This window comes from Salvelinus alpinus, chromosome 3, assembly GCF_045679555.1.
Source record: "Salvelinus alpinus chromosome 3, SLU_Salpinus.1, whole genome shotgun sequence".
Taxonomy (NCBI): Eukaryota; Metazoa; Chordata; class Actinopteri; order Salmoniformes; family Salmonidae; genus Salvelinus; species Salvelinus alpinus.
Window position 1 is genome coordinate 44,421,957 of NC_092088.1, and position 14,957 is coordinate 44,436,913.

At 45.1% G+C, this 14,957-nt stretch overlaps 1 protein-coding gene across 9 annotated transcripts in view; it reads right to left on the reverse strand.

Moving 5' to 3' along the window:
• The window catches only part of LOC139570780 (nuclear factor NF-kappa-B p100 subunit-like), a 28,075-nt gene that overhangs the window by 1,131 nt on the left and 11,987 nt on the right, over positions 1–14,957 (reverse strand). The window contains exons 1-22 of one of the 9 annotated variants that reach the window (XM_071392935.1): positions 10,869–11,155; positions 7,936–8,005; positions 6,137–6,179; positions 5,912–6,017; positions 5,542–5,582; positions 5,099–5,197; positions 4,645–4,799; positions 4,327–4,439; positions 3,981–4,139; positions 3,690–3,794; positions 3,491–3,576; positions 3,216–3,354; positions 2,926–3,057; positions 2,602–2,796; positions 2,349–2,490; positions 2,120–2,234; positions 1,783–1,990; positions 1,201–1,370; positions 993–1,095; positions 581–792; positions 369–450; positions 116–282 (exon numbers count right to left, since the gene is read on the reverse strand). In XM_071392935.1, the coding sequence (XP_071249036.1) occupies positions 116–282; positions 369–450; positions 581–792; positions 993–1,095; positions 1,201–1,370; positions 1,783–1,990; positions 2,120–2,234; positions 2,349–2,490; positions 2,602–2,796; positions 2,926–3,057; positions 3,216–3,354; positions 3,491–3,576; positions 3,690–3,794; positions 3,981–4,139; positions 4,327–4,439; positions 4,645–4,799; positions 5,099–5,197; positions 5,542–5,582; positions 5,912–6,017; positions 6,137–6,179; positions 7,936–7,961 (2,598 nt within the window). In that variant the 5' untranslated portion in view covers positions 7,962–8,005; positions 10,869–11,155. Of the gene's footprint in view, positions 1–115; positions 283–368; positions 451–580; positions 793–992; positions 1,096–1,200; positions 1,371–1,782; positions 1,991–2,119; positions 2,235–2,348; positions 2,491–2,601; positions 2,797–2,925; positions 3,058–3,215; positions 3,355–3,490; positions 3,577–3,689; positions 3,795–3,980; positions 4,140–4,326; positions 4,440–4,644; positions 4,800–5,098; positions 5,198–5,541; positions 5,583–5,911; positions 6,018–6,136; positions 6,180–7,935; positions 8,006–8,984; positions 9,262–10,868; positions 11,156–14,957 lie in introns of those variants that run through there. The other 8 variants (XM_071392938.1, XM_071392937.1, XM_071392942.1 and 5 more) reach the window with 8 other exon arrangements.

Consider the following 14,957-nt stretch of genomic DNA (forward strand, 5'->3'; position numbering starts at 1 on the left):
CGATATGGACTGAATTAAGCCCTTAATTAATGCATACTTACCCCTAACTAGACTGACACGTGCATGCACGCAGACACACGTGCGCAAACGTGCCTAAAAAGCCCCCTTTGCTCACCTGGTAATTCTCCAGCAAGTTGTGACAGGGCAAGGGACTCTCCTGATATAGGTGTGCCAGTGAGAGCATGTTGAGTTTCTCTGCCAGCTGTCTCCAGGGCACATTGTTCAGACTGAGGAGCTCACACAGCTTACTTAGCGTCTCACTGTCTAGCTGCCCTCTTTCTGCTGAGGAGAACGGGAACAGCAGTTAGATTACTAGACAGACCACAGGTAAATGTTCAGAGTCAAAATGGTGACATGAAAGTTCTTACCTTCCGTGCTGCTCGGTTTAGGCTTTTTACTTGATTGTTGACTGGGCTTGGGACTCTGTCTGGTGTCTAGAAGGTTTCTCACCTGTAGCAAGGGAAGCTTTATGTAAGCGCAATGGCAAAAATGCTCAGCCTCTCTATCCAAACCACAAGTACTGTTTTGAAATCACTTTTTCCGACAAACGTAGGGTTGATAAGACTAAATCAAATCTCACCTTATGACATTTAGCCAGGTCAAAGGGCGTATGTCCTGTTGCTGATCTCTTACGAGGGTTGACTTGTTCTCCCTCTGAAAGTGGTGGTGTGTTCGGTAGCTGTTGGATCGCCGACTCTCTGAAATCTCTTACTGGTCCATCCTCCTGCTCCTCATCTGACGAGGAGGAGCTGAAGAAGAGCGGCTCGTCGTTCTCCAGATTCTTGTCGGCTCCTGAGGAGAGAGCGGAAAGTCGTCAGCGTTCTGTTCACTTAGACGCTTTTCCAAAACAAAAAAAATTAAATACCCCGCCGATCCACAAATTACTGCTCACGCACTTGAATCTTGACTTCACTGTAGCCCCTTTTCTAACGGACTGAGATAAAAACATGACATGCATTGGATGGTTAGCAGCGGGTATGCATGCATCTCACCTGCAGCAATGAGCATGGAGCAGAGGGGGGGGGAGCTGCGACTGGCGGCCAGATGGAGAGGAGTGTTCCCTCCAAACGTACACATGTTTACATCTGCTTTCAGCTGTAGGACAGGAGGGGACGTGCCAGGTTAGATAACAGAGTCGGAGTAAGAATAGTATGAGTAGCACAGTTTATATATATATAAGGTGTGTGTCAAGACGGGTACCTCTGTGATGAGAGTGCAGGCCACTTTGAAGAAGTTCTCTCTAACAGCCAGGTGGAGGGCGGAGCATCCACTCTTCTGCTCCGGGGCGTTGATCTTAGCCCCGCCTTCCACCAGCAGACGCAGACAGCGCTCTCCTCCCTTACGAACAGCCAGGTGGAGAGGATGGAGACCTGAGAGAGGGAATGAGAGAGATTAAGACAATGTACTACAGCAATAAACACATAGAAAAACTACAGCTGAGCACTAACTTAAGGCCGGGATTCAATCCAACCTCGCTTGTAGACTATGCGTCTTTTAAAAAGGCATTGTTCCTGCACACGTCGGCTCAATCGGAAATTACCTTTAAAATGCTAAGTGCGTTATAACGGAGATCTAATGCGGATTGGATTGAATCCCGGCCTTAAATGAACAGAAATACGACAGCTGAGTTTATTACTACTGAGACTAAGCAGCAACCATAAATTGCCTTACACACCATTGCTTGATTGGTAATTCACATAGGGTTAAAAATCAGACTGGCCAGTTATCATGTGAAAGTCTCATAAGCGGAATAAAGCCCTTATTTCCACCATCCCAAATCACCATGATAGTCGGCCATGTTGACCAGGTGGAGGTAGCGTTCTCCTAGGTGCCCCAGCAGGATCCGGAGGGTGACGTCGTCCCCGGCCAGCGCTGCCAGGTGCAGGGCGGTCCGGCCGTCCCGGTCCAGCAGGGTGGGGTCTGCGCCGGCCCGGAGGAGAACATCCACCACCTTAACCTGCCTGGTGATCACCGCTAGATGGAGAGGAGTCTTCAGAGAGAGAGAGAGATATATGGCGGACACAGTCAGGAGGGAAGACAAGGGCACGTTGGGAATTATCAGGTCGACACTGAACAGCTAGCGGTCTTGTCCAGGTGTGAGTGGAAGAAGGATGAGTACCTGGCCGAGGTGGTTGAGCTTGTTGAGGACATTGTGTTGCTGGATGGTGAGGAGTGTCTGAACCAGCTGCTGGGTCACAGCTGACTGCTGGTGAATGATGGCCAGGTGCAAAGGACTGTGGGGAGACCAAACACACGAGTGAGGCACAGCAAACTCTGTAATGGAGGCAGACATTCAACTCAAATCTTTAAAAACAAAAGGTTTACTGTGAAGGCAGAGTTAGACTCACGTGTCTCCGTTTTTATCCTGGACCCCACATAGGTGTCTCTGCATTGCCAGAAGGACACGGACGTCCCCAGTGGTGCAGTACTGTAGTAGAGCCCCAGCTGTCTGCTTGCTCATCCGAGTGGCCCTGCTCTGGAGAGTGGCAGCTGAAAACAGGATCGTCTCATTAGCACAACACAACTCTAAATGACTATTTCGCCAACAGCTAGCTAGCTGTAGTTTCCCCCTGCCCCAGCACTGCTCTAAATGTGGCTTACCAATCTGGAAGAGCTGCTGTTGTAGTGGTGAGGCTGTCTGTCCTGGCGTCTGTCCGGCCGTCCCTCCTGCCTGCTGCTGCTGGGTCCCCTCAGCCTGGGCAGTGGCGCCTGACATCTGGGCTCCACCGCCCCCAAAACCAGAGAATCCACCCTCCATCCACCCCGATCCATTCATCTGCTGGTTAAACTGGAAGCCTGTGGATAAGAAAGAAACGATTGAGTGCTGATGACATAGTCGTCACAAGGTTTAACGGATGGGGCCAGCGTTTCATCTAATAGCAATGAGACGAAGGGGCCGACAGAAACAGGAGTTCAAGTATGTACATCCAGGTTCCTCACCGCCACCACCTCCTCCTCCTCCGAATCCTCCGGCCCCTCTCCCTGCACCCCCAGCCCCTCTCCATTGGTCATTATAGGAGAAGGGCTTCTGCTTTTTACGCTGCACCTCCTCTTTATCTAGGTTACACACACAGAGGAGAGAAAAGAGAGGGAGAAGAGGGAGAGGGGAAGAGAAAGAGTTTAAAGGGTTTGATTCAATCCAACGGGGTCACTGGCTCTGCATTTCGTCATCCTTCTCCCTTCCAGAAGGGATTGTGAGTAGCGGACTAACTCACCTTGAACTCGGGGAACGTAGGTAAACTGCTTGGGGTCGCTGCAGTCTCCACCTTTCTTCCTTTTCAACTGGAGGAACACAGTGACTTGACGCTCGATCTCGGTGCTGTGGTACGGCGGCGTCTTAAACACGATGGCGTACTGCACAGGCGGGGAGCACGCGCAGTGACATCAACGAGAGAGGTATGAGTAGGGTGACACATGCTGCGACGTCAACTGTTTCCAAATACTTAAATCGTCCCCGACACACACACACGTCTGAGTAAAGACTCCGTACCTGCTTGTGAACATCCGTTGGAGAGAAATCACCAAAGGCCTCCCAGCTTCCATCATCCTCTTCATAAAAGCGGATCTCAATGTCATCTGGAAAGTACACCAAAATATGATAAACGAGGGAAATTGTTTCCCACACAAACTATTGTGAAAACCAGTGCGGGGTGAATCGGCCCCCATGTAGCTAGGAGTTGGTCCTTCACCTTTCTGTACTTTGTCACACAGTAGGAAGATCTCATCTCCTCCCAGCACAGACCCACTGGTCTTATCCATACGGGAGATCTTCAGGTTCGAGGCATTGGGTGACTCTGAGCAGAGAAAACATCAAGTTAATTACTGATAACTTGAAATAAAAATACCCCCGGGTGGGTATTGGGTATTCACATAGAACGTTCTTAGTTGAATAATATGGATTAGTGCTGGACTGGAACAAAAGCCTGCACACACCCAGGACCAAGATTGAAGGACACTGAGGTGAAGGGGGCTGTACTCACTGCTGTCATAGATGGGGTTGGAGACCACCGGCTTCAGGGCCCTAGAGAACCCGCCGTTACTGTCCTGGAGGTAGGCCGTGAACTTTAACCTCACTATGTTCAGGTCCATGACCTTCCCAAGCTCCTTGGCAACTCTCCCTATGGCTTGTTCCTCTGCATCTGTGTGAGGTAGACAGAGAGAGGGCGTGTTTGTCGCAGTTTTCACAAAGAAATGTATTTGTGTGTGTAAGTCATGCATTAAGATTTGCACAAATATGTTGGTTGCACATTGTATATCTCAAGTTCGGATTCCTTAGATTTCCTCATTTAAAAAACCCCCCAGTTACATAGGGTTTCAGGCTCTTACCAGTAAAATGATAGTGCTGCCCCCCTTGCCTCCTCTTCTCATCTCTCAGTCTCTTGCACAACACTTCCCCCACCCCTCTCTTAGTGACATGAAGGATGCCCAGGTTACTGAACCTACAGAGAGAGAGAGATAGAAACGGGAAGTTAAGAGAGATGTTGACATTCGCCAGTCATGTTGCAGCTATTGTACACATAGTCCATTCACAGACTATGTTAAATGAATCCAAGTGGTACACATCTAGCTTGTTATTATTACCACTGCTACTACGGTCTCAACACAATAAGATATGACAATGCTAGACAACCCATCAGTACTCACTGCGCTGTGAGGTCGTTTGGGCCCACATCCATACTGCATATGCCACTCTCCGTGCAGCACTGCCTCCCCACCAGACTGTGAGCGTGGACCTGGGGGGGGTCTGAGTGGGTCACCAGCTGCACCTCCACCCTGGCAATCCCCACATAGTTAGACACCTGGGGGGGGAGAAGAGAGAGAAAGGGGGAGTTAGACTATATTTAAAGAGAAGCATGTCCATGCTCTGTAATGACAGACTTTCTCTCAATACTCTATGACACGAAAACAATTGTTTTTAATTCATAACACGCGTCTCAAATAATCCTAGCATGTCGACATATCACATATACACTTTCGAAAGCTTATTGGGCTGAAAGCAAGGCATCTCAACTCCCTTGAACCAAAGCAGGCCTGAGCCAGTGAAGCTAAAAAAGACAGCCAAGTACCCAACCGTGTGTACTACAGTGCAGTAACTGACCTTGACAGTTGGATAGGTCCTCCTGTTCCTCTCGCTTGAGGCCCCTGGGAGCCCGCCGTGGGACGGACCCTCACACTCATAGCGGAATCTGAAGCCTCTCTGCAGACACAGGGGGACAAGGAAGTCAAGGGATAATCCCCAGCAGCAGTGACAGCAACTTACTGTAACTTTATAAATCCTGGACTTTCCAACACACCGTCATATTCTAACGCCATTAAAGACCGGAGTAGGGGTTATTTATATTTGTACATTCCAGTCTAGTTCAAAGGGTAATCTTCTCTGGGAGAGTTGATTTAGATCTAACGTACCGATAGAAAAATTGTTGGATGTGAATCAACCTGATTATGTAAATGTAAGTGCATAAGACTTCTGTTCAGTCTTATGCACCTATGTGAACAGAAACGACGACATCATTCCACTGTTTAGAGCAACTCTGAGCTCACCTGTTTGGGCTCCTCGATGATCTGAATGTAGGGTCCATGAGCTGTGACAAAGAAACACACAGGGTCACTGTCACTGGAAGGGGATGGCTACATAGAGGTTCACATCCAAGCCCTTCAAATAAACCAGGGCAGAGAACCCACAGAACAAAAATACACAGACAACACATGCATTACATAGTGTAAAAAAAAAAAAGTTTAAAATGTGTACGACATCACAACCATGCACAACATGTGTGCACAGTTCTGAAAGCCATATCAAAAATGTGTGGTGAGATCACTTCCACTTGAGTGCACAGTACCATAGCCACATCAAATGACATCACTACAACTCGAGTATGTGTATTACCATGTGTATTACCATGTGTATTACCATGTGTACGTAGGGTAGAAAGTTGAAACCCACCGGTCTCCGGTACATAGGGCTCGATCTTGACATCCACAGGGGGCATGAACTCATAGGACAAATTCATCATCAGCTGGGGAGATCACACGTGTTGTTATTACCGCTTCATTACTTTCTTTAACGCTAACATAATAGAAGAAAAAAATGAGACACTAACGCAGCAAAAACATGTCAATATACTGTAGGTCTTACCTCGTTTTCAATCATTTTCATGCCGTACTGAGCTTCATCCATTCTGAAAAGCGAGGAATACAAAATGACCAAACGTACTGGCTTGCCAAAAGTTTCCTCCTTTCTGTTCATGAACAACTAGTCTCCCGACCTGTCAGTTATGTACTGTAGAGACGTAACACATAGACAGGAAGCTGTTTACTTCAGTACTACTCAATGCTCACTTGACTCAGTGTAATTTCCCCCCCCCACTCAACGACTCAAAACCAAAAAATTTAAGAAAAAAAAAGAACCAACAACCAAACAAAGATAAACGTTCAATCCCATACACTGGACTCGAACATTGTGGTTTCACTTTCTCATACTCTACAGTAAGTGAACAAGGAAGGGTGTTGTAGTGTTCTATTCTTTTCTTTCCCCTCCCCTCTACCATCACTTCAAGGAAGTTGAGCAGGGAAAAAAAACAGAGGAAAGCCCCCAGAATACCAGCTCAGTGCTGCCACGGATGTCAGATTAATGCACTACACCAGATACAAAAGCTTGATGTTTTTTTTAAATAAAAAGTCCTCAGCCTCTATATTTGTCTCTTTCCCTCTTTCTTTCGGATAACATCCAACCTTCAGCCTTTACCCCTCTTTAGCTTTCTTAAGGTTTTTCCTTCAGCAGCTACCATTCTAAATTGACTCGCAAGCACAGAGAAAAGTTTTCAAAACATTCTTACTGAACTTAAGTACTGTAGAATAAGGCTACTTGGATAAAAGTCCTGACTTAAACTGATGTTAACTGAGGGTCGCTCTGGATAAGAGCATCTGCTAAATGACTGCCTGAAACAGTCTTCCGACTCTGAACAATAGGGAAAATCCCTGCCAACAAAGGGCCCTATTCTAGAATAATGTACCTGCATCTCCTGTGCTCGTCAGGTTCTACATTTTTTGTCAGTTGCTTCCACTGACTGGGCCATGTTCATGTTGTAGGTATATATGAAATGTGTAACATTGTCACCCAAACTGTCAGAGTGTCATGATGATGAATTGACAGTAAATCGGAGGTTTGATCAATGCCAGCAGTGACATCTGTCATCTATAACAGAAACTGTGGTTGTCACAATACCAGTATTGCGATAAGAAAGGAAGGAAAGGAAACAAAAACATGAAGCAGACTTAATTTCTTGAGGCGAACGGTCCTAATTTTGTCCTAAAACAGTCCTAAAAACTGCCTTATGGTTGTCACCCAGAGTCAATTGTTTATTTAGTCAAAGTAGGTTTTAAAAAAGGACCATAGAGTGAAATCTGCTTTGTGTTTTCGCCAAGGAAAATCTGCTATTGTAGTATCGCAAGAGGTATCGTGACGACACTAAACAGAACCGAGCCCTTACATTCCGAGTGGCATAAGAGAACGACGTGCGGGTATATCAGAAGACTCAAGAATGTGCAATTATGCATGACCAGATTAATACGGCAAAGACAACTAGATAAAAGTTGGCAAACACCACCGCAGCAGCAGAAAGCTGAACATAGCCACCATTTAACTCTAAATACGTTGGATAGGGCTAGACCTACTCCACCTCAGCTATCAAAGCTAGAGAACAGCAGAATTAGCCAAACAGTCAATTGTATTTGTGTGTGTGACTTAAATTTTACACCAAAACATGTACGACCATTTACGGTCGATTCCTTTAAAAACAGACCTCAGGTCCTTGAACTGGACCCATAGTCCCAGTCTGTTCAAAAATGACCCCAATCAACTGGAGAGAACAATCAGCTGTCAAAGACTGTAGAGACCAACAAAAGCAGCACAACAATCACAGCAGCAGTACATACCTCAGTGCTCCAGACATGATGCCCATCAGTGGATCATAGATGATGATATTTTAGGCTCACTGTCACCTCCCTGCAATAAAATGAACCTGCTGTTATTAGTGCATTTGGGTATTTCCTGTGGGTTTAACATCATCCCACTGTCTGCCACTACAACCTCCACTAGTAGCTAACTGCACAGCAAGTGTGTGTGTGCTCATATCCAAATGGTACAGACTAATAGCAGAATTTCCAGGCTGCTGCTTGCTGAGATGGGGACAAACCCAACCCACTTTTCCCCATGAAACAATCCTGAACAAATTAGAATGCAAATCACAGACAAGCAGTTGGAAGCAAAGTCTATATTAGGCCATTAAAGTTGTATCATTAACCATAATTTATACAATAGCCACAACTTTCCAGCAAGATAGGCTTCTTGTCAAATGAGTTTAAGAGAGTGACAACTGTCATGGATTTGGGAAATTGCACAATAGAGTGTTACTGGGGCTCCCTGATTTTTCACTTTAAAATATATTTACTTGAATAACAGTGCAGATACAAAGTTGGGTAACAGAATTACGGTTTGTGCCGTCATTCTATTACGTAACTTCGCATCTGCCCTGCACTGTTATTCGTGTACGTGTTTTTGTAAAATGTTCAGTGGACATTGTTAGAAGTAGTCCTTGTGCATAAAGTTGTATTGTTTGTTTAACTTTGCAATCATTGGTTTTTAATTTGACATACTTTTTTTCACTTAAATGTGTCTCCAATGATAAACACAATGATATAGTAACTTGTTGACTTAACTCTAGAATGCCTACTTCAAGTGTTTTAGTACTAGTCTGTAATCTCAGGAATTAACCTATGCCTTTTTTTTTGTTGTTACCTGTTACCATGGAATTGCCCCATTACCCTTGCATGTTATAAGCTATCACTATCTACTGGTTTTAATGTAACGTTATATAATTATAAACCTGTAGCAGGGAACGGACTACAATAGGCTACATACACCACAACACACATCAAACTGCATTTTGAAACAACAGACAATAACTGTTTATGCAATTCCATACCTTTGAACTCCTTGAACTTGATTCCACCTCTACGCAATGAACAATACAGCACAACTGCTGTAGTAGTAGTCGATCAAACCGATTGTGAAATGACACCGCGTACCTCAAAAGCACACTGCACACAGTGTTCACTTCAGTGTCAGCTGAAATCCGGGATTTGCTCCATGCATTTCTGTTCCATGTATTTCTCCATCGAGTCAACCGTTGATTGTATCCAATCTATCTGGTTAGTTAGACTGTTATGATCGCCTGATCGCATACCGTCTATCAGTCAGCTGGAAAGCCCCGGAGTGTTGGGGGAATTCCGCAGACACGTGTCAAACTCGAGCTACCGATTGGTTGTGGGAAGTGACCAAATAATTTATATATACACTGGATGACTAATAGGGGGCACTGTGTTGAGGCCACTGTGACTACATCTTGGCAGCCCCACCATTTTAAAACATATTTTGGAAGCTATAGAAACGCTATTATTGATGTCTACATTCGTTTTTGCCACATGTATTACATTACAAACACCTTAATGCATACTTTTAAATTACATTATGTGAGCTAAACATTTTTTTTTTTTTATCCTTAAAGTATAATTTTTTAGATTACTAAAAGGTTACTTTCCCCATTACAACAAAACACTTAAATCCATGTAATTTTGTCTTTGAAACATTTAATTGAAATACTGTAGAATTCCATTCATTCCTATAGAGGACTGCTCCTACTGGGTAGTGCCAATATGGCCGAACGGTGGTGTCAAAGCCTCTCAATAACCAATACATAGCATTAGCAACTAAGTGGTTATATACATGAAGGGAAGTGACTTGCCTACAAATTCCCGCCTTCATTTAAAAAGCTATAAAATGACGTGGCTTGCAATCAAGAGGTGCAAGGAAGAACGTATTGATGCTTGTATGTTTCTGTAATAAATGTTGATATGACAAAAAAAAAAAAAAATGCTACGGCACTATACTGCAAAATTTGTCCACTGAAAATACCTTTGTATTTCACATGAGTTATTAATATTCCAACCAATTCATACAAAAATAAAGTAAATTGTACATATCAGACTAGTACTTTCTGGGATTGTGCCTGAACATTCATCACAGTCACAGATCTTTTTATTTATTTATTTTTTATTTTACCCCCTTTTCTCCCCAATTTTCGTGGTATCCAATCGCTAGTAATTACTATCTTGTCTCATCGCTACAACTCCCGTACGGGCTCGGGAGAGACGAAGGTCGAAAGCCATGCGTCCTCCGAAGCACAACCCAACCAAGCCGCACTGCTTCTTAACACAGCGCGCTTCCAACCCGGAAGCCAGCCGCACCAATGTGTCGGAGGAAACACCGTGCACCTGGCCCCCTTGGTTAGCTCGCACTGCGCCCGGCCCGCCACAGGAGTCGCTGGAGCGCGATGAGACAAGGATATCCCTACCGGCCAAACCCTCCCTAACCCGGACGACGCTAGGCCAATTGTGCGTCGCCCCACGGACCTCCCGGTCGCGGCCGGCTGCGACAGAGCCTGGGTGCTAACCCAGAGACTCTGGTGGCACAGCTAGCGCTGCGATGCAGTGCCCTAGACCACTGCGCCACCCGGGAGGCCCAGTCACAGATCTTTGAGGTCTCTGTACTGCTTCATGTGTTCTCGATCAGAACCAAATATCAAATCTCGAGCAGTCTGGTAGGGTAGTTCAAACTCAGCCCTTGTAGATCACTTGGTAGAGCATGGCGTTTGCAACGACAGGGTTGTGGGTTTCATTCCCATGTAGAATTCCGTGTAGTGATCAGTATGAAAATGTATACACTCACTACTGTAAATTGCTCTGGATAAGAGTGTCTAGTAAAATTACATGACATTTGGAGTTGAATCAAGTGAGTAGAGATGACTTACAAATCCAGCAGTAAGAAGTCCTGGGCAGTGGGGACAATGTTCTCATCAGATGGTAAGGAGGAAGGTGTGTCTGAGAATGACAAGTAAGGAGTAGAGCCTCTCAACCAATACCTGCACTAATCTGTTGCTGTGAGAAAGAAAGAATACTGATGGTGAGACCGTGTCACAAACTGCAGATGAGAAAGAGACAAGATGCATGGGTTGAAAGACACTGGGAAAAAACTCCTCTTACCCACAGGCTGGTGCAGCTTGTCAGGAGGAGTGTCCAGCAGGACAGGTATTCAGCACCAAGTATTCAGACCCCTTGACTTTTTCCACATTTTGTTAGGTTACAGCTGTATTCTAAAATTAATTAACTTGTTTTTCCGCCTCATCTATCTACACACAATACCCTATAATGACAAAGCAAAATCTTTTTTTTATTTTTTTAAATGTTTGCTAAAAAAACTGAAATATCACATTTATTCAGACCCTTTACTCTGTACTTTGTTGACGCAACCTTTGGCAGCGATTACAGCCTTGTGTCTTCTTGGGTATGACGCTACAAGCTTGTCACACCTGTCAGGCTATTTTCAGGTCTCTCCAGAGATGTTCGATCGGGTTCAAGGCCGGGTTCTTGTCCCAAAGCCACTCCTGCGTTTTCTTGGCTGCGTGCTTAAGGGTCCTTAGGACCTCAGACTAGGGCGGAGTGCACTGGAGCAGGTTTTCATCAAGGATCTCTCTGTACTTTGCTCCATTAAGCTTTCCCCTCGATCCTGACTGCTCTCCCAGTCCTTGTCACTGAAAAACATCCCCATAGCATGATGCTGCCACCACCATGCCTCACCGTAGGGATGGTGCCAGGTTTCCTCCAGACGTGACGCTTGGCATTCAGGCCAAAGAGTTCCATCTTGGTTTCATCAGACCAGAGAATCTTGTTTCTCATGGTCTGAGAGTTAACTCCAAGCGGGCTGTCATGTGCCTTTTACTGAGAAGTGGCTTCCGTCTGGCCACTCTACCATAAAAGCCTAATTGGTGGAGTGCTGCAGAGATGGTTGTCCTTCTGGAAGGTTCTCCCATCTCCACAGAGGAACTCTAGAGCTCTGTCAGAGTGACCACCGATTGCGCAGTTTGGCCGGGCGGCCAGCTCTAGGAAGAGTCTTGGTGGTTCCAAACGTCTCCCATTAAGAATGATGGAGGCCACGGTGTTCTTGGGGACCTTCAATGCTGCAGAAATGTTTTGGTACCCTTACCCAGATCTGTGCCTCGACACATTCCTGTCTCGGAGCTCTACGGACAATTCCGTCGACCTCATGGCTTGGTTTTTGTTCTGACATGCACTGTGGGACCTTATATAGACAGGTGTGTACCTTTCCAAATCATGTCCAATCAATTCAATTTACCACAGGTGGATTCCAATCAAGTTGTAGAAACATCTCAAGGTTGATTCATAGAAGCAGGATGCACCTGAGAAACATTTATTTTTTATTTTTAATATCTTCATCCCCCTAGAAAATTATTATGTTTTGTCATTATGGGGTATTGTCTGCAAATTGATGAGGATTTTTATTTTATTTTATCCATTTTAGAATAAGACTGCAACATAAAATGTGGGAAAAGTAAAGGGGTCTGAATATTTTTCAAATACACTGTATGCAGCGACTGATAGAGCAGCAGAATTAAATTCAGGATGAGTCGTCAGGCAAACATTTTTGTGCCTTGCCCAACCAAAAACATACAAGCATTTCGCATCTGCTAAGTAACATTTGATTTTGATCCCATTGTATTTTCCTGTGACCCTCCAAATAAAGTAATGTTTCTGGCCACAGCCCACTCATGTAGGAATTGCAACGGCCATGAGTCACACGAGTAGGCCCCAACCCACCGTTTGGCAAACAAAACCTGTTGTAGCTGCTCACCCGTGTACTTCTGGGACAAGAGTGTTAAGGTCTATCTCCAGGCTGGTGCTGCTATGTTTGGCACAGGAGCCCCAGGGGGGTGGAGTACAGCTCCAGCAGACCTCATACTCTCCCTCACCAGCAGCACCCTGAACTCCCACACAGCATCTGCACAGGAGCAGGGGGAGGCAGCTATCTAAATAGTTAAATAGCTAGTTGGATTATGTAATGCATACATGTAGAACGATTGCTAGCACTTTGCTAAATGTTTAACAATGTTACCGTAAAAATCCCTGTTACTCATTCTTACTTGTCCTGACTTTGCTTTTGTTCCTGTTGATGCGGATGCATTGCAGCCAGGTCAATGCAGCTCCCCAGAGCACCACTGCCCCCTGCTGTCTATCCGCCCTGCTCTACAGTCAGCACAGCCTTCAGTACTCCTCCTGTCCTGGACATGCCCTCTGCCAAGGCTTGCAACACTGGGAGACACAAACAGAGCCAGAGACACAGGCTGCTGTTGTCACACTCATGTAGTGATGGCTGTAATGATGTCTCATGTAATGATGTCCATACAACCACCTTCCATATCAAAGTCAAACAAAATGCATATCAGACAAAAGGGATAGATTCAGACGTGTGTGTGTATATACCGGTTTGAGTGACAGCTGTGGTAATCTCTGTCCATGTGACCATGCTATGTGGTGTGCATCTACATTATGCGATCTCCTAGTCTGAGGCGTGACCTGTGACCTATGACCAACTCAGTGTGTGTGACTCAGAGTCCTGAGACGGGCGTGGGGGATGGCATTAGGATTCTGAGGGACGTGAGGAGGGACGGACACCAGCAGGGAATGCTTCTCGCGCAGGTAACCACAGCGACCGGCCATTCACACGCTGAGACTGCAGAACACAGAAACATTAATTCAACTCTAGATGTAATGTGGGATTTTTGTGACTCAACGGTCAAACATGTGCAAGGGGCTTTCACAAATACTGTCACGTAAAGACACACCCTCTGAAACGCATTAATTGTTTCATTCATCACTTATCAGAAAGCTATTCGAATGATCACACTATGCCAAGTGCAGAAGGCAATAGGGAGTGAGTGAATCTACACCATCAATAAAAATAACTGTGATATTAGAAATTCTAGAACTTCTAAGAAGGGGTGATATATATGCCACAAGCTAAATTAAAGGCACTTGAAAAATCATGCTGCAATTCCCCATCTAGTCACCAGATTGGGCTAAGGCCTAAAAGATGCCCAGGTTAGAATAAATACTGTACAAAAACATACAGCTGATGTTTTGCTCACTTTTGAATGCTGGCGGTGCTCTCACTCTAGTGGTAGCATGAGACGGAGTCTACAACCCACACAAGTGGCTCAGGTAGTGCAGCTCATCCAGGATGGCACATCAATGCGAGCTGTGGCAAGAAGGTTTGCTGTGTCTGTCAGCGTAGTGTCCAGAGCATGGAGGCGCTACCAGGAGACATGTGCATGTGTCTGCTCAAACGGTCAGAAACAGCTCGCATTGATGTGCATTCAAAAGTGACCAAAACATCAGCCAGGAAGCATAGGAACTGAGAAGTGGTCTGTGGTCACCACCTGCAGAATCACTCCTTTATTGGGGGTGTCTTGCTAATTGCCTATAATTTCCACCTTTTGTCTATTCCATTTGCACAACAGCATGTGAAATTTATTGTCAATCAGTGTTGCTTCCTAAGTGGGCAGTTTGATTTCACAGAAGTGTGATTGACTTGGAGTTACATTGTGTTGTTTAAGTGTTCCCTTTATTTTTTTGAGCAGTGTATATAAATACGCTAAATGTAAACTGTTAGTCCCATGTTTCATGAGTTGAAATAAAAGATCCCGAAAATGTTTAACACGCACAAAAAGCTTATTTCTCTCCAATTTTGTTTAGATCCCTGTTAGTGAACATTTCTCCTTTGCCAAGATAATTCATCCACCTGACAGGTGTGGTATATAAATAAGCTGATTAAACAGCATGAGCATTACACAGGTGCACCTTGTGCTGCGGGACAAAAGACCACTAAAAAATGTGCAGTTTTGTCACACAACCCAATGCCATAGATGTCTCAAGTTAAGGGAGCTTGCAATTGGCATGCTGACTGCAGGAATGTTCACCAGAGCTGTTGCCAGAGAATTGAATGTTAATTTCTTTATCATAAGCCACCTGCAATGTCGTTTTAC